The sequence below is a fragment of the Galleria mellonella genome, unplaced genomic scaffold (assembly GCF_026898425.1).
Source record: "Galleria mellonella isolate WM207_F2 unplaced genomic scaffold, CSIRO_AGI_GalMel_v1 utg7813, whole genome shotgun sequence".
Classification (NCBI taxonomy): Eukaryota; Metazoa; Arthropoda; class Insecta; order Lepidoptera; family Pyralidae; genus Galleria; species Galleria mellonella.
The window spans coordinates 29948-54551 of record NW_026442152.1 but is presented as its reverse complement, the minus strand read 5'-3'; the positions used below and the strand labels follow the sequence as shown (position 1 = coordinate 54551).

Genomic DNA, 24604 nt, shown 5'->3' with positions numbered 1-24604 from the left:
TAGATAGATAAATAATTTATTTGCATTACTTACAGCACACAAACAGCAAAATACACAAATGCAAAGTGAAAAAAGATATAAAAAAATACATGTACAAAAAATAAAAAAATAAAATCAAAAACAAAATCAGAATGCATAAAATTAGTAACAATTTTTTTTTCTTCATGCGTAAAAGTATACTCATTCATTCTATCATTCAAAAACTAGTTTTTACCCTCAGCTTTGTCGACCGAAAATATTAATTGACCGGTATAAAATGGAGCCTCCAAACAGTATGACTTGAAATTTCATGAGAATCGTATGAGCCATTAAAGTCACAACGGATCGACCGAATATGATAAGATTTAATCTCACTGTTTAAACACTACAATTAATCCACATTCAACACATTACTCACAAATTTGATTATTTATTCATATTATAAAACAAATGCCTACAATGTACGCGAAGTTTTGTGTTTCAAGAGCTAACGCATCGCCTCTGTTGTTGAGTTATTCCATAACGAATTTGGACTAGAAATAAAAATAAAAAAATTTAACAGACCAAAGAATTACAACACTAGTTTTTATCCGTGATTCCGTTCACATAACTGGTATATCGTCATAGTCGTAGAATACTGACGGATCTTTATATGTAATATTTGTCAAATCAGATTTTTCTATGACTATGACGAATACAGGGGCAAACGAGGATATAATTAATTTTATGTTTCCCATGATCAAATTACAACACCAGAGGCTTATTGCAGGTGGAACGGATTGTTAGTAACGCGGACTACTAGTCTATCGCTTTCTTGACAGGTTATGTTGTCGTATCAGGTCGACCACCACGTGGTCCCCTCTGGAAACCATCGGGCTGAATTCCAAAGAATGTATTTTTTTTAATTGATGATGATGGAAGTCAGTATTCCCGCCTACGCTATCGGTATATCACTTGACGGGGCATACAGTGAAGGATGATAGGTGAGGATGAAGCAGCTCAGTTAGCCCATCGTGACGAATTCAACAAGAATTGTTCACGGTGGTTTCCACTAGTCCAATCGACCTAATAACATATTGCTAGTCAATGGTCGACCACCACTCCATTGCTAACAATCCATCGGGCTCCTCTTCAAGTGTATTTTTTTTGATGATGAAAATGGTATGGTAATCCCGTCTACGCTAACGGGATACACCGGCGGGGCAACAGTGAAGGATGATAGGTGAAAATGAAAACAGGCCAGTTAGCCCATCGTGACGAATTCATCAGGAATTAACCACGGTGGTTTCCAGGGGGAACCGCGAAGTCGACCTGGTTGGCATATTGCTAGCAATGGGATTCTCAAACTCCATTGCTAACAATCCGTTTCCCCCCTCTCCAAGTGTATTCATTTGGGCTAACTGCTTTTTTATTCTCCCCTATCATTCCTCACTGGTGCCCCGCCAGCATACACCGATAACGCAGGCGGGGTTACCATTCCATTATCATCCATTAAAAAAAACATCCTTACATCATAAACTATTAAGGAGCTATTCACAAATATTTTTGTGTTAGACTCAAATACTATTTGTTTGTTTATAATCATCATCAACATGTCAGCCTTAGAGAAATTTGCCAGTAGTTGCCACACTTGCCAGGCGGATTGGCAAACGCAGTAAGGCTTTCGAGATGTTTAAAGAGAGATGCTGCTGCCCATCCCTCGCCCTCCCTTAGTCGCCTCTTACGACACCCACCGGAAAGGAAGGAGTAGCTATTCTATGCCAAGATCGTAAAGCTATTTATTTATAATTTATATTTATTTATTGTATTAGAAATATAAGAAACAAAAATATAAGAATAACCCTTTATATCGGGAACCCCCTATTGATATCATGTCGTATTTAATTTAATGAAAACGGCCGGATTTTCCGAAGCATTCATTATACCCGTTACTTTACAGAAGCGTTCGTGTTATAAAATTAAACGCTTGTTTAGCTAGGGTTGTCAACCGTACAATTAAATTTTGTATATGCAACTTAGAATGGCAATTAAGCAGATATACCACACAATAGACAGTAATAACCATAGGTATATTCAGATGGGAGGGGGGAGGTGACATGTGGGCCATGCCCACCTAAGAATTGTCAGGCGCCCACCTTGACATGCGAGTGGAGCTTTCAACTATGCCCAAAAGCGTGGTTTTTTTTTGTTGAATGAAAATGTATTATGTGTATGTGAAAAGGTAACCCCGCCCGCGTTAACGGGATACGCTAGCGGGGCACCAGTGAAGGGTGATCGATGAGGATGAAAACAGGCCAGTTAGCCCATCATGATGAATTCATCATGAAGAATTAATCATGATAGTTTCCAGGGGGACCGCTTGGAGATAGATTTGGTTAGGTATATTGCTAGCAATGGGATTTTCAGTCTCCATTACTAACAATCCCTTTCCCCCCCAAAAGCGTGGTTAGGCCCTGGGAAAATAATCTTTCCTATATTTTACTAAACTAGGTATTAACTTGCTGAAGTCCATATCACTGGTTATTTAATTAGAATTATTTTGTTTAACTCCGTTACCATTAGTATGCGTTGAATTACCAACATTTGATGATTGACCACCATCATTACTACCATAACTTCCTTATTAGGCCTAAAACTCCGATTGCCCTTTCGTCCACGCATGTTTTTAAAATTACTAAACAAGTTTTGTCAGAATGTTTTAATTATTAAATATGATATATATTTAGCATAATGACCTCCAATCAAACTTTTTATAACACTCTTCTCCATAAAAGTTCCAAACTATTTATTCAATTGGAATAAAGAAACAATGGGGACCTTTAATAAGGTCGCCCATTGTTCTCTCACTGTGATCGTTTCTTATAATTGTTTGTATCTATAAGTTTATTATTGTAATCTTTTGGAAGGAACAATAAAACTATCTATCTACATGTACTTACTTTTGTGATAAGGGTTCATCGAGATCCAGATTCAACGATTCTCCACCACTTTATTTTTCTATGGTATTCGTTTAAATATCTCATTGTACTAAGAGACTTGTGAGATTAAATAAATTAACATTATTATTATTATCTTAAATACGCCAATATTTTATTTTTTTATGCAACTTAGAATGGTAAACAAGCTGACGGCCCACCTGATGGAAAGTGGCAACCGTCGCCTATAGACATGAGCACTACCATGGACATAACAGAGTATACTATTTTGCCCATGATGCCTGCCATGCGTTGCCATTCCTAAGGACTCAGGTGTTATTTCTCTGTACCCAGTAAATTCACGCCATATCTCACCCTTCAAACCGAAACACAGCCATGCAAACACAACTGCTTCACGGTAGAAACACAATTGAATGAAAAAATCATATTTTATATAAGCTTTTAAAGACATGTTTTTAATATTTTAGGTTATATTATTGTCATTCAAGTGGAGATTTAATTTTTTTTTTTAAATAACATATAGTCTTGCTCATAATGTAGTTCTCTATTCGGTGAAAGAATTATTAAAATTATAGTTTTTCAGTTGTTTTTATTCTATGAATATATTTCCATTTGACAGCCCTATTTAGAAACAAATATTGGATAATTTCCAAACTATTTATTCAATTGGAATAAAAATCAGTGGGCGGGGTTTGCCCCCCCCCCATTCTGATTACTAGGAAATAATACAAAATTTTAAATAAATTAATTGAAAAATAAAACTAATAATAAAACTATTGTTCCGTAGCTTTTTAAGACCTATGGCTCATTGAGTTGATTTAACGATGAATTTTTTCTCTGAAACCTCTTTTTGAAAATAATATATATATATATATATATATATATATATATATATATTATATTTCTCGCTGAGAATGTATAGGCACAAACTAACTTTGTATAGGCACAAATAATACCTCTGTTAAGTCCTACTATCTCTCCCTTTAATTACTTATTTTCCGTATTCTCTCTTTATCTTCCATTTTTATTCTGTACTGTTGTATGTTTGCTATTAAGTGTGTGTTTGGCCTGTTTATTTTATTATATATATATATATATATATATATATATATATTATTATATATATATACCCAAAAGTTGTCTGGAAGAGATTGCTTGACGATAAAAGCCACCTTTTGTGTCACTTTTCATTACTATTCACTGTATTTACTACCTTATATATTATGCAATAAAGTGTAAAATAAATAAATAAATAATCTTATTTATTTTGCGAAAGAATTTTTAAAATCGGTTGAGTAGTTTTTATAACTACATTAGCATAGAAAATAAACGTAAATATTTATGTAATAATATAGTAACTATATTTATACATATTTTAATAATAAATGTACCGCTTGCTTAATTTTCCGCTCACCTCATAGTTGACTGGTAGAGAACGCCATTAGGTGTTAAGTCCGACATATGTATACTTACTTATATAATAGTGCATTAAAGTTTAAATAAATAAATACATATTACAAAGTATTCTAAGAAGTCTATCCAGTAGAGTATACGAATTCCATAGTCCATAAAGTAATTTTTATTAAATAAAATAAACAAAAAAAGAAACAAAATAAAAGCTTCCCTTTTATTGATGTCGCCTAAAAAGGAGACAGTTCTTAATTCCTTTGTGTGTATTTCACGTGAACGCCAATTCCGAACCGATTTCGATGGTTCTTTTTTCTTGATAGGCTCCCTAGCGGTGACAGCTCAATGCCCAACACTGGGGGTTTTTAGGTCGATTCCTTAATTAAATCTTTGATCACAAATCTTAATAATCCAAACACATTTCAATTTTATGAACATTATTTTTTACATAATCAGTAATTTTTTTATGTTATTGTTTATTTTCATGTTTTTTGATGCAATAAAAAGTTAAATAAATACTTATTATTATTCTATTTATTTAAAATGTTTTTATTTATTCTAAATTTTGTTAGAACCTATGTCCTTTGGCTATGGGAGGCCTATGTCTGAAATGATTATGATGTATCAATATACGCCTGTCACACGGATGAATTATTAGTACCTATGTAACAATTAATAGCTTCCTCACGAAACAAGACGTCACTGAAAACCGCATCTTGCATTTAGCAAATCTCTAGGTGGTAAACGCGGTAAACAAACCGGGGTTTCCATACGTTGTACACATATAGATTTACGTTACTACTCCTATGACGTTTCGTTCCCACTTCGCTCTGGGGTTTTTCCGATTCGACTGCGGATCTCTGAAAGCAAACTCAAGCCCGAATAGGATTCCCGGCTGCATCACTTTCAGAGTATTTAAACGGACCCCCTTCGGAACACTTGATTTATTTCAACACCGACTGTGTTAGTACAAAGATATAATAATTTTAAATAAACAATATATTAAATATTTCTCATAAACTCTAATTAGTTGAATATTAGTGTAAGTATTAAATTCAAGATGTTCACTTAAATAAATTAATTTATAACCGTCTTTGACAACAAAGTTATACATTATTTGTATAAATTATTATACTTATATATTAAATTATCATTACTATAAATATATAAATTATAGTAAAAAAAATATAATAAATATATAAATTATATTAAATACTAATAGAGATGTCAAATTATAAATATTGAAGTATATATTTTATATGACAGGTAAGTATGTTTTGCTATAAATAAACTTTAACCGTCAATAAACTTTTGCTTATAATTTTCAAGCAGGCACTTTGTAAGGTTTTCGTCTTATAACGGTTTATAAATAAAGGTATAATTATCTTAATATAAAAAAAACTATTAAATAAATATTATAGTTTAAGTAATTTATTATTTAATAATTATTTGTTTATTAGTATTTTTTCTGTTTGTTATTTACACTATGTTCTGTGGTATATTAATAATCATTAAAATATAATATTATATATATATATATATATATATATATATATATATATATATATATATATATATATATATATATATATATATATATATATATATATATATATAAATAATAATTTAAGAAGCGTCCATAAATAAAAAGTTAATTATCTCTTAATTTAAAAAAAAAAAATAATGATGAATTTTCAGTATTTTTAATAGATTATTTTGAAAAAGCTATGATAGCAAATTGAAATGTACTTGCAGTGTAATTTTTATAATTTAACTATTTTATGTTATATTTACATATTCTAATTTATATACTATAATTAATTAATTAATTAATGCTAATAATCTCCATCATTAACAACTCGTAAAGTATTTTTTATTAAAAGGAAACAAGATAAATTTATTATACTTAATTGTAATAAAGTACCTAATTATATCAAATAATAAATACTTAAATAAACCTATTGGATTAGTAGTCTATTGATTATGAGCACAGGTTTTCAGATTTCAATATTTTGATATAATAATGATTCACAAAACATCAGCTAAATATAATCTAAATACCTAAGTACTTAACATTTTTATACTTATTATTTTGCTTAACATTTTATTGTAATTCTATAATAAAATTATAAATACCGATAAAAAAAACGAGACTACAATGTCACCTTTCCCTTTATCAATACAAAGGAATGCCTGGAGGCTGGAAAGATGGAAAGATTTTCAAAAATTGCATCATTCTCACCTAGAGTACAATTCACCAATGAGCGTCGTTAAAAACGTTAACCTTGACACCATCTTGCTATTGGTCATCTTTTAAAAAGTTCCATTTCACATAAAATAAACTCTAAGATACGACATTCCTAATTAAATATGATTTATTTAGTAATCATAAATATAACTACCGATCCTATAATATACAGGTTTAAGATACTTTCTTATTATTATTAAACTTAAAAAAAAATATTAAGACTTCTTAAATAATTAAAAAATGAATTTATTATTAGAAGAAGAATTTGCTTGAAACAGAACGTCACTAAAATATACCGCCAAGCATGTAACTGTATTAATATAGAACTGTAAACTTAAAGGTTATAAATTTAGAGTTTATTATCAAGTAACTATGAATAACATTTGGAACGAAAGGTTTTTGTAAAGAAATGATCTGTCAAACGGGCAGTTGTCAATCGAGCGGCATGATGGATATTAGTTTATTGAATTTATTTCGTTCCTAATGGTTAGTTTATAGTGTTCGCGTATACCAATTACCGACAATGAGACACAAGTAGAATAATAAAGTGAACAAAATATCTGTGATAAGTCCATTTGAACGCGGCACACTCCCACTTTCACTAAGTATATTATTTCAAACCGCAGTGTCGCGAAAATAGGCGATTCGGTGAAAGCTCAGAATTCTTCATTGAAGATGGAGAACCGTGCAGAATTAGTAGAACAAACTGGAGAAGATTCGAAGCAAATATCGCAGGAGCAAAACGACAATGCGGTGGCTTGTAAGAAGGCACTTTGGATTTTTGGTTACGGCTCATTGTGCTGGAATCCAGGATTTGAATATCAGCAAGCCGTCACTGGTTACGTGAAGGGTTTCTCCAGGAGGTTCTACCAAGGGAATACTACACATCGAGGCACTGAATCGCAGGTGAGTGAATTTTGAATATTTTTTTGTATAATATTGCTTGTTTGTCTCAAATGTAATGTAAGCAGATGAAAGGTATTTTGTCACCAAGTTTTTAATAAGGGTACCCACTGCGCAATCATCCTTAAAACTGGTGACGGAGCATATTTTTGGCAAATAGAAAATCATTGAAATTAAATGAGAAAATAGTCCATTTATGTCATTATACATAGTATTTGTTTATATTGTTTTTTTTTTCTATTAATATGCCAGTTTTTTTTTAGTATTTTCAGTATTAATAATAATGAGATCATCATATATCCAAAAATATTTATTGTAAAATAAACTTATAACATTCTACAAAAATTACTTATGTTTTTACAATGAGAGTAAACACAAAAGAATAATTAACATTATAAATACTATTATAAAATATTTATTTTCTTTTTCTTTAAATGATAGAATAAAATGTAACAAAAAATATTCTCTGATGAGATTTTTTAAAATAAATAATTTATTGCAAATAAGTGGTTTTTACATATATATATATATATATATATATATATATATATATATATATATATATATATATATATATATATATATATATATTACATTAGAGCTAACTTAGTATCCTTTGAAGGGACATTGCAAATATGATGTGTATGGTTATACAATTTAACACAATAAAAAAAAATTGTGTTAATTAATATACAATAATAATAACAATTCCCAATATTTATGTAATTTATTTATTATAATCCTAGTTATCTTTTATCCATATTAAATATTCCTATATTCTTATTTTTCAAAATGATAGTATTTTATTTTTTTATTGAATTTATTTAGTTTGCTTTCATTTTTATTTCTAGGGGTAGTTTATTATATATTTTTACTGCCATATAAAAAAGTTTTTTATTTAACATTCTGAAATATGGTAAATTTAATCTATTTTTATATCTTATATTGAGATTATGTATGTTTTTAATTTTTGGAAACAAAAAACTGTTTTTATATATAAAAATCATCAAATATACTAATATTTTGAACCATACATTAGTAGATGAGTAAAAGAATGATTTATAATAATTTTTAACAATAATCAATAAGATCCATTAATGAAATCAAACTTTTCCAACTACATAAGTGTGCAAATGGTTAATTGATCATCAATAAACTATCTACTGATTCAGCAATTAACGTTTCGTCTATATATCATGAAATGCCAATTACTGATCTGTTTTATTATCATTTATTTGTTACAACAATTAAGTAACTACAAGATTTTGTTGTGTGCATTGTCCAGCGGTGAGGACAGGAGTTCTGAGTAGAATCTGTCTTATCATTCCATTAATCATGCAAACAAACATAATGCAGACACCCACACTGTGCACAGGCGGGACTTTCATGCATCTATGGACTGCTTCACAGCCTAGTGAGTGCACTGTATTTGTATCATCTATTCTAAAGGGCATCTAGATTAACATTAGATCCAAGATTGACATGGTTGACCTTAGAACTGTACTGTCTACGAAAACTTTCAACAGTAATTAAATGAATTAATTGATTCTAAATACAAGGTTACACCTTTTGTCAGTTTGATCCAATGAGATTCAAACTCGCATCTCTCTATTATCTAGAACGAGTGTATTTCCACATATACAAATATAAACTTTACTATACATACTACAAGCTTTTGTCCACTACTTTGTATCTGTGGATTTCAGATGTAGGAACACAAAAAATGTACCACATTTTGGTTGCATATAAGATGAAACATACATTAGATTTTAAGTTAAACCTTCAGAGATGCAACTGTAAAAACGGCATCCAATTTGATGCAGTAGCTTTTGAATGAAGCCAGAACAAAGTGTACAGACATTTTCTAGTTGCAATTTTATTATATTAATTAAATAAAATTAATATGATGCTTTACCTACTGTCACATAATCTTTAGTTTAATTTCTTTACTGTTTAGTGTTACAAAAAAACCTATAAACACATTTCATCACCATCATCATATCAGTCATTAACTGTCCACTGCTAAACATAATCCTTTCCTTAGAGGGTTTCGCCAGTAGTTGCCATATTTGGCATCCGCAGTTAGGCTTTGGAGATGTTTTAAGAGGAATGCTGCTGCCCATCACTCGCCCTCCCTTATTCACCTCTTACGACACCCACGGGAAAGGAAGGGGTGGCCTATTCTACGCCGGGACTACAATAAACAAAATTAGAGACTAAAAAAAGATACTAAAAATAAAATGCATAATCGAACTTTGTGCTCATATTTAATCATCCAATGATATACATATATAGTGAAAATGAATGTAGCCTAGAAAGTCTCGACACTAGATGGCGTCACGAGTAATAAACGCAGCTTATTTCCTCCATTGAGTAAATATAGGTAGGTAGGTAGTTAAAAATCGAATCTTCGACCTTAGCCATATCTCGTTGGCATTGTATCAAGGCTGATGCACTTTCCGATTAATCTTTGCTTACATTTAATATATTATTTTTTCGTAAACTGTACAAGTTTATAACTTGTACATAAACTGTACAAGTTATAAACTTAACGATAAAAAAACAGGCTTAATTTATGACAAATTTAATTTAGAACCAATAGGAAATTACACTTTACCAGAGCGACACTGTACGAAAGTCCTCTGTTTGGGTACCTCTATACCATTCATATTCTTTGTATGTTTCTACCTTGAAGCAGTTGTGTTCACACGGCTGTGTAAGGTTTCGGTTTAAAGGTGGACTATGTCAGTGAAATTACATGATACAGAAGCATAACACTTTAGTTCACAGGAATTGCAAGAATAAAGAGTGTCATGGGCAACACAGTATACTCTGTTATGTCCATGGTGCTGTTCATGTCTATAGGCGACGTTTACCACTTTCCATTAGGTAGGTCGTCAACTTCTCTGCTATTCTAAATTGCATAAAAAAATTTTTTGATTGCAAAATTAATTATCTAATTCGGTTCAGAATTTACAAAGTAATCGCGTTATTTAAAAAAAAAAAATGCAGGGCATTAAATACTTTGAACAATAAATACTTCCTTAATTTTTAAATTTCCTCACAGTTATTTCATTCATTCATTCGTTCATTCATTTATTTATTGCTATTACATGTTGTAACAATATTGGTCTTAATTTACTAAAAGTATAGAATCAAACATGAACCCTGGAAGGGCGCAGCAATCACATTAATAAATATTACATAAACTACATAACAAAATTTTTACATTATATATATGTATCGTCGATTAGCATAAAAAATAAAAAAAAAGTCATCATTAAATTAAAACAAACAGGCACAAACACAACTAACTTTTTTCAATGAAATTTATTTATTACATCAACCGGATGAGCTTTACAATCTTCCAATACGCTCACCCAGGAAAGCATAAGTACAACAACATATATAAAAATAGAACAATACACATAAATAAAAAGAATAATATAAAAAAAAATAACTAGAAATAATAATATAGATTAACTAGAAATAACACAAAATCTCTGAACACAAACACCCTGTGGTCATCCGACAAAACTCCAGCATGTTGGAGACAAATACATACAATACCAGCTCAAAATATCATTGAGCAGTATTGCATTGAAGCAAGAGAGAGGGAAGCTTGCTTGGCCAACTCTGTTCTTTTTAAAGTAACATCGAAAAAGTACCGTCTACTTGCTTGCACGTAGTTACTGGGCGATCCTATTGATATTGATACCAGTACAGTTTAGTTACATTTAACCCCCCCCCCCCCCCCCCCCCCGCCGTACTAATTTTAACACATAGTTATGTTTATACTTTTATAAAAAAACATCTTGAATTCCTTTAAGACAAATGGTACTTAATTGTGAGTAAATTATTTCAGCCAAACTGCAGTTGCCAACCCGCCTTCCAAGCGTGGCAACTATGAGTAACCCCCCCCCCTTATGGGGGGGTTATGTTCAGTAGTGAACAGTTTTTTTTTAATGGGTGATAATGGAATGGTAACCCCACTCGCGCTAACGGTATACACCGGCGGGGCACCAGTGAAGAATGATAGGTGAGGATGAAGCAGGTCAGTTAACCCACCGCGACGAACTCAACAAGAATTGTTCACGATGGTTTCCAGGGGGAATCACGTGGAGGTCGACCTAATAGGGCATATTTTTAGCAATGAGGCTGTCAAACTTCATTGCTAACAATCCCTTTCCCCCCAGTAGTGAACAGTTAAAGGCTGGTACAATACGATACAACATTATTTCACACAAATTGCCATCGATTCAAAGAAATATTCTAAACAAACATTCAAGTGTTCAAATAGTCGGTAATTATTAAACGTATTCAAATCTCTTCTACTTTTATTTCTATTTGTATTAGGTCATTCACCCAAAGAACTAGTTTAGGTTCATTTTATATAAAGAGCATTTAAATTATTAATTAGTTTTTTATTTGCAATAAGCAGACTTTAAAATAATAACAACAGTCACGTGGTACTATTTTGGCACCTGTTTAATTGCCTTGAGCGATGTAGACATGCAAATATTTACATTTTACAAAAAGGCGAAAAATAAAATTAATATTCAATTTTATATCGTTTAAATTATCATTACATATATTATATTATTACCATTATATACTTAGATTATATAGAGCATCAAGCCTCAAAAACGGGTCAACACTTGGTCACCTAATTGTCAAATTAGCTGACTCGTTTTTATTTGTTATTTTTCTATATACTTGCGCATACAATATGTTTTGACGTATCTATATTTAATTATTCAATAAAATAACTATAGAAGTTATAAAGGGAACACTCATAACTATTTATCACGCAAAATTGTATGAAAAAGTTGACCCGCTTTTCTCGAAGCATTTGTATGGAGATACTCTATCTTTATAATCAAAGATTATATATTTTACCAGAGGGAGATTTTGTACAAAAGTCTTTTGTTTGAGCACCTTTGTCCCATTCGTGTTTCTACCGTGAAGCAATTGTGTTTCGGTTTGAAGGATATATAGGCTGTGAATTTACAGTGTACAGAGGAATAACACCTAACTCCTCAAGAATGGCAACGAATGGGGGTATCATGGGCGAAATAGTATACTCTGTAATGTCCATGGTACTGCTCATGTCTATAGGCGACGGTTATCGCTTAACATCAGGTGGATCATCAGCTTGTTTGTCATTCTAAGTTGCATAAAAAACGGATTATAATGATCATTGAGCGTGAATACAAAGGAATTTCTTGCGATTAATTATAAATACATCTGGACAAATGGTTACATGCACAAATAGTCCTCGATATAACCGTATAACCTTATTTCTATTTCTATCAGAGCATTCAACCCAGACGAAATAGTTTACGCTTCTGCGTAGTTGGCGTTTATGCGTAGATACAAAATGAGTATTTATTACATTGGTATATTACCTTTTTTTTGCTGTCACATTTTATTCGAAATTAGCGACTCGCCTTCGCTTTTTACAGGTTAAATTTATTTGTAGATACATATCAAAGTTTTAATAATTAAATGCAAGGATTGAAAAAATTGTATCACGTGTCAGGGCGTGCGTGCATGCGTGGGGGCGTGCGTGTACGAGTGTGCGTGTTATCTATTTTATGAATAACATAGTATAATTAATAGTATTGTAGTGTTACTAATTAGTGTTCGAATCTGGTCAATTTTAATTTCTCACGAACCCTCCTGTGATGGAGGAGATGCTCGGCGAAATGAAGAAAGTTTATTTTATTAATTTATTTATTTTCATGGATGTGTTTTGGTTTGAAGGGTGGGATATGGCAAATAAATTTACTGGGTACAGAGGAATAACAACTAAGTACTCAAGAATGGCAACGCATGGGCGGTGTCATGGGTGAAACAGTATACTTACTCTTTTATGTCCATAGTACTGCTCATGTCTATTGGCGACGGTTACCACTTTCCATCAGGTGGACCGTCAGTTTGCCATTCTAAGTTGCATAAAAAAACTAATATAATTATTCCTCTCCATCCAAAGGTTGCCTGGAAGAGATCGCTCTTAGCGATAAGGTCGCCCATTGTTTTCTCATTGTGATCATTTCTTGTAATTGTTTATATTTATAACAAGTTTACTACTGTAATCTTTTGGAAGAAACAATAAAGAGTATCTAACTATCTAATTACAGTAAATATTAATGCGAAGTGACACAAGAGACGGTCTTATCGCTGTGAAATCTCTTTCAGACAACCTTTGGGTAGAGAAATTTGGGAAAAAGACATGATGATGAAAAGAAAGATAGATGCACTATTATTTACATAGATACTATATATATATATATATATATATATATATATATATATATATATATATATATATATATATATATATATATATATATATATATATATATATATATATATATATATATATATATATATATATATATATATATATACACATAAAAATACACATATTTAATGGTACACATACAACAGGAGAGAATGATAGAGGCCAATATAGAGAGAACATAGGAAAATAGTACTAAAAGTAGAGGTAGTAGGATTTAACAGTGCTTTTGAAGCTAGTGAGAGTTTGAGCGCACCGAATAGAAGCAGGTAGTGAGTCTACAGGCGAACTACCTGCACAATAAAGGATTTGGAGTAAAAGGAAGAAGAATGAGCGAGGAATTTGAGGCGGGGTTGTTGACACTGCGTAAAGTATGGAAATGTCAGTTGTTACTTAGTAACGCCCGTCACAACGGTAACAGTCGACAAATGCTATTTACGACCCCGTTTTTTTTTTAATGGGTGATAATAGAATGGTAACCCCGCCTGCGCGATCGGTATACGCTGGCAGAGCACCAGTGAGGGATGATAGGTGATGATGAAAGCAGGTCAGTTAACCCATCGTGACGAATTCCGCTAGAATTAACCACGATGGTTTCCAGGGGGAACCGCGTGGAGGTCAACCTGATATTGCTAGTAATATATTCTAACTGACCTATGACTGGAGTCTAACTGATCGGTATAAAGGGTGTGTTGCTGGCAATGGGTCAGTGATTACCCCATTACTAACAATCCCTTTCCCCCTTCACGACCCCGTTAGGGATTATAGTCATGAGAATATTATATTTTTAGTAATTGTAAACTTAAAAAGAAACCATGAAATCAGAAGTCAGTTTTAGTACAAAATATGTAATTGTGAATTCAATTTGTTTAACCAAACCGTCTTTTGTTTCAGCCGGGCCGAGTAGCGACTTTGGTGGAAGACGAGGAAGTGAGTACCTATATTAGCGTTTAGTATATAATTTAACGTTATTTCATGTTTGCGAATGTTTGAGGTCATATTTGTATATCATGCATTAGGTCGTCATATGTTAGTATAATGACTTTTCTATTTTTTTTTTTTATATTATTTTTTGTTAACAGTAAAACCCACTGTTGTAGTATAAGAGAAGGATTTGGCCTATATTTTAACCGACTTCAAATAAAGAGGTTTTCATTTAGATTGTATATTAAGATAGATAGATATATATTTTATTTACATCACTTATAACACACAAATAACATTAGATATTGGTACATACTTAAAAAGAGAAATAAAATAAAACAATACAACATATACAAGAAAAGCAAAATACATAAAAAAAGGTAACATATTTTTTCGTATTTTTATGCTTGTTACCTCATAACTCCGTCAGTTCTAAACTTTCAGGCAAAAAGTCTTTTTTTTATCTTTTTTTTTATACAACTTAGAATAGCAAACAAGCTGACGGTCCACCTGATGTAAAGTGGTAACCGTCGCCTATTGACATGATCAGTACCATGGACATAACAGAGTATACTGTTTCGCCCATGATACCCCCCCATGCAGTGCCATTCCTGAGGACTCAAGTGTTATTCCACTATACCCAGTAATTTCACGCCATATCCCACCCTTCAAACCGAAACCAACCATGCAAATACAACTGTTTCACGGTTGAAACACGAATGGGACAGAGATACCCAAGCAATCGACTTTTGTACAAAGTCTCCCTCTGGATATAATTACCTGCACCAAATTGTAAGTGGTTTTTCACACTTGTGTTCCTAGAAATCCAATCTGATCTATAATATACAGGTTAATAATATTTTATCATTTTCCTTAACAACTACATGTATTTGTGATAGTTCTAAGGTTATCGTGAACACAGTAATGAAAACAATGTTTTAACTGGTCATAGCCATCTCTCACACTGGACAGATCATAATATGTATGTTACGTATGTCATAACATTTTACTTTAGATTACGTAGATACTTTAGATTACCAGGGGGAGACTTTGTACAAAAGTCGATTGCTTGGGTACCTCTGTCCCATTCGTGTTTCTACCGTGAAGCAGTAGTGTTTGCATGGCTGTGTTTCGGTTTGAAGGGTGGGATATGGCGTGAATTTACTGGGTACAGAGGAATAACACCTGAGTCCACAGGAATGGCAACGCATGGGGGGTATCATGGGCGAAACAGTATACTCTGTTATGTCCACGGTACTGCTCATGTCTATAGGCGACGGTTACCACTTTCCATCAGGTGAACCGTTAGCTTGTTTGCCATTCTAAGTTGTATAAATAAAAAAAAAGAGCATCGAGTCCCAAAAACGGGTCAACTTTTTGTTAGCTAATTGTCAAATTAGTTGACTCATTTTTTTTATCAGTGTTGATAATAAAAATAATAACTCTTTATTTGTGCGCAATAGAGATGATTCAAGGAGTATTTATACAGAATGTGCATATACGAGGTTTGTCCGGAAAGTACGTATAAAAGTTTTTTAAAAATTTTATTTTACAATTATTCAGGTAAATCAATTTTATCCCCTTCAAAGTACTCCCCCTGTGACATAATGCACTTGTGCCAACGCCGTTTCCACTGTGAGAAGGCTCCTTGAAAGTCCTCTGGTTGTAGGTTTCTCAGATGCCCCGTCGTAGCTTTTTTTATCTCATTTATGTCCCCCAAATGCCGCCCCCGAAGTACCAATTTGGTTTTTGGGAACAAGAAGAAGTCACACGGGGCCAAATCCGGCGAATAGGGGGGGTGTTCGGTCACCGTAATGGAATTTTTACTCAAAAACTCACGGACAACAAGAGAGGTGTGGGCAGGGGCATTGTCGTGGTGAAGAATCCAATCGCGCCAATTCTGGACGAACTCGTGCCATACGAGCTTTGAGGCGTCTGAGCACATCGACGTAGAATTTTCCATCAACTGTCTGGCCTGGAGGGACGAATTCGTCGGAATGTGAAGTGGAAGGACGTCCTGAACGTGGGTCATCTTGAACGCTTTCTCGGCCCTCTCTGAATCTTTTTAGCCACTTGTGGACGGTTGGTTCCTTCACATCATCATCCCCATAAACTGTTCTGAGATCGGCAAAAATTTCACGGCCATTCTTGCCGAGTTTCGAGAGAAACTTGATTACGACGCGCTGCTCTTCAACGGAAGCGGGCTCCATGCCGACGGGGTTTCGTTAAGAGGTAACTTCACAGATGGCGTGACAAGCCAGTTCGCACCGCACGGCGGTCAGACCAGAACTGAAGCATTGTTAGGGACATAAGGAAGGGGTCCTGCGCTTACCTGGCCTCCCCACTCCTCTTTCTCGCATTCCAGAACACTTTTATACGAACTTTCCGGACAGACCTCGTACAAAAGGCGGCCTTATCGCTAAAAGCTATCTCTTACAGACAACCTGACGTAAATAATGGATAAGTACAGAGAGAACGGTAGATGGCGCCAGTCAGACACAGTAAATACAAAAAGGAATCAAACAAAATGCTTAACATACATATATAATATAAATAATAATACATAAACATAAATACATTAATATACTAAATAGATCAAGGTAAATCACACGTAGTGTGCGTAAGTATATATACTTACGCACATAATGTATCTTAACTTATCTATATTTAATTATTTAATAAATAAAATGTGTTTTCACGCATTAAAAATAATAAAAATATAAATAATAATGAAATAAATAATTATTGGCTATGTGACCTACCTACGAAAGATGTTTTCCATGGGATCGTGTCTGACGCACGTGTTTTATAAATATAAACGTTACTATAACCTCTTTTCATAAGGCTAGCCATATGTCTATTTGAAATTTTTATAATAAAAAAAAACTTAGTCTGTACCTAGATATTGAGGATGTGATAAAAGCGGCAAATTCATTATACCAATAAGAATCTATGGTCATAGTTAAAATTGATTAAACTCAAGTCAACCAACTGATGAAATAAAGGACGCCGAAGTCACAAATGATTGAGAAATGACAAAGTAATTATTACAATGCGAATGATGAAATTATATTGGTGAACGAGTTGTAATTCGGATGTCGGAATCGAGAACGACAAGTAATCGATTGTTTCGTCATAATCGGTAATTCGTTAAGGTCCTTATTGTTTTTGAGGTTCCGCATATTTTTTTTTATGCAACTTTGAATGACAATCAAATTGACGGCCCACCTGATGAAAAGTGGTAACCGTCATCTATAGACGTGAATAGTACCATGGACATAACATAGTATACTGTGTCGCCAATGATACCCCTCATTCATTGTAATTTCTGAAGACGAAGATCTGCCTCTGTACCCTATACTTTCACTACCATATACCATACATATCTGTGTCATGGCAGAAACACAAGTAGGACAGAAGTATTAAACAGGACAATAAATTTAAGCCATCATTAAGCCCCATTGCTAGCACTACACATCGACCTTTACGCGGTTCACCTTGGAAACCATCTTGGTTAATTCTTTATGAATTCATTTCTATGGTCCAACTAACCTGTTTAATCTTTACCTATCACCTCATATTGTTACCATTCCATTATCACCTATTTTCAAACATTTTTTTTATAAAACTTAAAATGGCAACGAGCTGACGTATATGTACAGGTCGCCACTACAGATGGGCAAAGCACCGGGTTTAAACCCGGTGCTTTGGTAAAAACCCAATAAACACCCATAAACTCCCATAATCACCCAAAAAAATAGGTTTTTACGTATTTTTTTGAAAATATGTAAGTAATACCAATAAATTATTTTTATAAATTGTATTGATCAATTCTACAATATTAAATAAAACGTTAACTAATAATATTTCAGGAAATTTTAAAAATCTATATATAATAAAATGAAAGTAATTAATTTTCAGTGTTTTCATGTTGCAGTTGATCAACATGTTGGCCTTTTGCTTCCCGTAGATACTTTAAAATTTCTTCATAACACCTCGTTCGCACACATGGCCGTATATATTTAAATTCTTGAGCCACTAACAGTCCGAAATACTCATTTCTTTTATCCTCTTCTCCATAAATTAAGCATTTAGAACAGTTTGTTTCTTCTTTCAGTAAATTTTCTTTTACTTTATCCTCGTTTTTTTTCTTTGTTGCGACGACGCTGGGTAAATCATCTGGACACTGGGTCTCACTATCGCCAAATATATTTGGAGATCGGCTTCGGCTACGGCTTGGCAGACATTTTTTTCTTTCTACAATTTTAAATTAAATTTATTAGAATAAATGCTTCGAACACACGCGATCTAAGTACCTTTTGTGTTTATTATACCTTACCTACCTAGGTATAAAAAGAGTACTTACGTAGATTTTCTTTTATTAACTGTTTTATACGAAGATCTTGATCTCTCAAATTAGCATCCATTTTACTTCCAGTGATTATCAACTAAATTAATAATCCACAAAGTATTAAATAACGTTTTTATGAAATATTTAGCACAAAAACAATACCCTTTAAATATCGATCGTCAGTAACTGTGGCTGACTTACCTATATTCTAGCAAGCAGGACTGCCAGATGTGAAGGGAAATCCCCAATAAATTGTTGCATGTGACTGATGATGTGAGCATGTTCGTTTCATAATAAAAATGTTGCCAGGTAACCAAAAAGTCGTATGTTTTTGTGCGAATTACGATCATAATCTTTACGATCGTACATTAAAAAATAGACAAATAATAGTATGAGTACGATTTAAATCGTATATCTGTCAACCCTGCTAGCAAGACAGCGACAAAATCACGTTGCATAACAATGTAGCCCAAGCTTATATCTTATGAAATATACGGAAGAGATACGGACTTAGAAAAAACAGAAATGTTGTTCTTTGTGGAAGTCATTGATGAAATTCTATGTATTTTAGCCCGCAAACTTTCTTCAAACAAAAACAGCGCCATCTAGTATCGAGTTCTGTAATTATCTCTTTGTTTATGGATTTGAAGTAAGACCGCCACGCATGCAATACATTATGACTGGGGATTCCCCTATTCGTCGACGCTGAATATGAGGCGACGACAATCACTGTCAAACGTGTTCACTATTACTCTGACTCTGGTAACGTGACTTCCTGGTAACGTGTTAGGTAGGAAAAGCAGTAAAAAAGTGCATATTAAGGGAGCAGATTTGAAATAATATTTATACTTAACAAGAAATAATTAAAGGTAAGTGGATTTTTGAATGATACAATTATATCATGATCACTTAACAATTTTAACTTAAAATTAGATGTATTATTACAAGCTTTTATTTAGCTTGCGTTATGTAAATAAAAGTATGTAGGTATGTTCGTATGTTGATGCAATTATCCTCAATCCTCAACCGACTGGGATAAAATTTTCCATACACGTTTATTTTGGATGATAGTGCATAGTTAGCTGAGAGTCGTCATTGGATAATAATGGTGGATAGCCTAAGATGTGTACTAGATATTTATTTTTAACATAATATGCGTAAGTACCTAATCGAATTAAAGAAGTTGCTGAGAAAAATACAGAACAATACGATAATAAACTAGCGTCTGCGTTTAATCCTCCGAGGAGATGTAATTTTACAAAGGTTTTTTGTATTTATTTTATTATTTTTTTAATAAATTTATTGTAAATAACAAGAAATAATCATTGTAAAAAAATAGGCACTCTATTGTTGAATTTTCGTCAGACCAACTAATCATCGTTCATTTTTTTAGGTTCAATGGGGAGACCTAAAGATTTACGCATATGGGAGCACTACCGTACTTTACCAAACAAGTCTGTTTCTTGCAAGCTTTGTAATAAGGTCTACAAATTCAGTAATGCTGCCAAAATGCTTCAACATCTTATCACTTGTCCAAAATCTCCAGAAACATTAAAAGACTCTATGAAACTTATAAAAGATAGCTCGTCCAAAACCAAAATGTCTGGACTGTCAGAGATAGAGACAAATGATTCTTTTATAAGCCCCTCGTCGTCTGCTAACACTACAATAAATGCTGAGTTTCAAGACACCGATGATCATATAAAAACAGAATTAGCGAGAGCTATATTTGTAACAGGGACGCCATTATCGATGGTGCAACATCCTTTATGGATACAATTTTTCGAAAAATTGCAACCAAAATTTAAAATACCTTCACGTAAAGCTTTAGCGACAAAATACTTAGATAAAATATATAGAGAAATGCGTTTTGAGTTAAATGAGGAACTAAATGCTTGTAGTTACTTACACCTTCAGTGCGATGGCTGGTCTAATTTAAGAAATGAAGGAATAATAAACTTTCTTATATCAAAACCTCAACCTGCATACGTTAAAAGTTTGAATACAGAAAGTAATCCTCACACTAGTGAATACCTTAGCCAAGAAGTTGAAAAAGTAATGAAAGTGTATGGAGCAAATAAGTTTCTTGTACTTATTGACGATAACGCTAGAAATATACAAAAGGCATTCGAATTAACAAAACTCAAATATCCACATGTTGTTCCTCTCGGTTGCTGTGCACATATCCTTAACTTGTTGTGCCAAGATATTGTAAAGATACAAGAAGTAACTGTGTTTATTATGCAAGCCATAAATATAATAAAAACTGTTAAAAGGAGTCAACGATTAAGTTCCTTGTTGATAAAATCAAGGCAGGGTGAAGATTCTACACAAACACTAAAATTGCCTTGTGCTACAAGATGGGGAAGTCATGTTACTTCGTTAAAAAGTTTGAAAGCAAATAAGATAGCTTTGCAAATATTAACAGTTAGAGAAGATGTGGTAATTTCAAGAGATATTAAAGATTTAATTCTAAGTGATGATTTCTGGACGAAGACAGGGGAATGTATAAGTATTTTGGAACCAGTCACTGAAAGCATATTTTACTTAGAGAGCGACCAGAATCGTTTGCATCGCACATACATTACATTTAGAGATGTACAAGCTAAGATACGTTTTGCATTAAATGAGATTTCGACATTGAGCGAAGAAAGCAAACAGCAGATTCTAACATCAGTATCTTCAAGATGCAATATGGCAATGAGGCCAATACATTTTGCAGCATATATTCTAGACCCCAGGACTCTAGGAGTCGAACTTACTCAAGAGGAAGAACTTAAGGGTATGGAGTTTATCTACAATTTAAGCCAACACTTAAGTTTGTCAAATGTAATGGCAGATTTGGCGTGTTATAAAGCTAAAGAAAACTTTTGGGCCAGAGGATTTGTATGGAGCTCATTAGATAGCATTGAGCCCCTAATATGGTGGAAAGGTATTTGTGGTTCCACTGAGTTAAGCAAAGTAGCGATTCGTATTCTATCAGCTCCCTGTACTTCGGCAGCCACTGAGCGTTCCTTTAGTATCCAAGGCTACATACATAATAACAAAAGAAATCGACTTACAACTGAAAGAACTGAAAAAATTTCATTCATTTGTTATAACTGGAATCTTAAACATAAAGCTGAATGCGAGGACATTCAGTTTAATGAAGAAAATACCTTAGAAGCTTTCATTGAGCAAGTAAATGAACATAACAGTTTAGACGAAATAGAGCCTATCGAACCTATACAATTCATCGCTTGTAATAACTCTGAATCTGACAGTGATTGACTGTAGTTTTACATTTTACTTTCATCTCTTTCTTAATAAACTCAAAATCAAATTAAAAGTTTTTTATTCTGTAGGCTGCATAATAATATTGTCTATGTCCAGTATAGTGGACGTCTTGCGGCTGAGATGACGATGATGAAGTACAAAATCATAAACACCCAAAAATTTGGGTGTTTATGGGGTTTAAACCCAATAAACCCAAAACACCCGGTTTTTACCCACCAGACTTTAAACCCACCCAGGTGGATTGCCCATCTCTAGTCGCCACTTAAGAGCCTTGCTTATGTATAAATATAAGTAATTAATTAAAGTAATAAATTAATTACACAGTAACATTATATGCCCTCGATGTATGAGTATTTTTGTATGGTGCCCTAATCCCATGGAAAACACCTTTCGTAGGTAGGTCGCATGGCGATATACAATGCCACGTAAGATACTGTGTCACATTTGTTTTCTAATCAATTACTAAGGAACCGAATACTGCAGAAATAGGAAGTAGTATTTATGTAATAATGTAATAGTTTCCCATGTGGTCCCGGTATAGAACAGCCCATCCCCTTCCTTTCCCGTCAGTATCATAAAAGGCGACTAAAATGCTGGGAGAAGGCCATGTACCTAGTTTTTTTTATACTGTTAAAGGGTTGTTATTTACCTCTAAACGCTATTGACACAATAACTGGTAGTAAAGGTACTGGTAACAGAGAGAGACGGAGATTACAAATCGTTTGTTTGGGTACCTCTGTCCCATTCGTGTTTCTACCGTGAAGCAGTTGTGTCTGCATGGCTGTGTTTCGGTTTAAAGGGTGGGATATGGCAGTGAATTTATAGGGTACAGAGGAATAACACCTGAGTCCTCAGGAGTGGCAACGCATGGGGGGTATCATGGGCGAAACAGTATACTCTGTTCTGTCCATGGTACTGCTTAGTCTATAGGCGACGGTTACCACTTTCCATCAGGTGGGCCGTCAGCTTGTTTGCCATTCTAAGTTGTATAAAAAAAGAAGCAATAGTCGTAAACTGGATCAATAAATAGGATTCAGTAAACTGAACTAGAACGTCATAACTGCTAAGGTTAGATGAAAGTTGGTATTCTAAACACGCTAGATATTACTGATTGCTTCATCATTGATATTGACTCAATGCATCATCGCATCATCTTTAGAAACAATTGCATAGTCCTGTAACTTATTTAAATAAAGAGCATATTCCTTTTTAAAAGGCCACCAACACACCTGCAATGCCTTTGGTGTTGTGGGTGATCATGGACAGTGGTAGTCACTTACCATCAGGTGAGCCGCATTCTCGTTTGCCCCCTGTGTTGCAAAAAAAAAGCTTATTTAAATATTACTTAAATGCTATTTTCATATACATCTCAAGATTCATTGGAAGAGATCTTTAGAGGCAAATATTTGGTTAACAATTTAATCAATTTATCCCGGTCACGGGGACACACACACGAAGTCACGTGTAAAGACTAGTTTTTAATATATTCAACATATATATTAGTGTATATATTATTATTAATATGTATATATAAACTGTAAATTAATCCGTATTCCAGTTTTTTTTTTATTATTTACCTAAAGGATATTTATGCTTTTATCATTAAGTCCGTCTTGTGTGTATTATAATATGTATCAAAGAGTTAATAAATTAATAACTAATAAAAATAATTAATAAAAAATAAATAATGTATGATAAGGCACATGCCCGTCTTTAAGTCGCATTTTTTTTTTTTTTTTTTTTTTTTTACAACACAGGGGGCAAACGAGCATGCGGCTCACCTGATGGTAAGTGACTACCGCCGCCCATGATCACCCACAACACCAGCGGCATTGCAGGTGTGCTGCCGGCCTTTTAAAAAGGAATATACTTTTTTCTTGAAGGTTATGTTGTCGTATCGGTTCGGAAATACTGCTGCTGGAAGTTGATTCCAAAGAATGGTTGTGCGTGGAAGAAAGTGCCTTGAAAAACGCACGGTGGAAGACCGCCACTCGTCCAGATGATTGGGATGAAACTTTAGTTTGTGGCGGGTTGTACGGTGGTGAAAATCAGCAGCAGGTATCAATCCGAACAATTCCTCAGAACACTCCCCATGATAAATTCGGTAGAAGATGCACAGAGATGCAACATCTCTGCGCAGTTTCAATGGGTCAAGTCGGACAGTAAGGCGTTGACTATCGATAATTCGAGCCGCCCGACTTTGAATGCGGTCTAACGGAAGGAGTTGGTACTGTGGCGCTCCTGCCCACAGGTGAGAACAGTATTCCATATGCGGC

General features: G+C 33.5%; 1 protein-coding gene across 2 annotated transcripts in view; it reads left to right on the top strand.

The window, feature by feature from the left end:
* The first annotated feature begins 5239 nt into the window (after window positions 1–5239).
* Window positions 5240–24604, top strand: part of LOC113520163 (putative glutathione-specific gamma-glutamylcyclotransferase 2) — a 40448-nt gene continuing 21083 nt past the window's right edge. The window contains exons 1-3 of one of the 2 annotated variants that reach the window (XM_052901654.1): window positions 5240–5364; window positions 7197–7476; window positions 14672–14707. In XM_052901654.1, the coding sequence (XP_052757614.1) occupies window positions 7246–7476; window positions 14672–14707 (267 nt within the window). In that variant the 5' untranslated portion in view covers window positions 5240–5364; window positions 7197–7245. Of the gene's footprint in view, window positions 5365–7062; window positions 7477–14671; window positions 14708–24604 lie in introns of those variants that run through there. The other variant, XM_052901653.1, reaches the window with a different exon arrangement.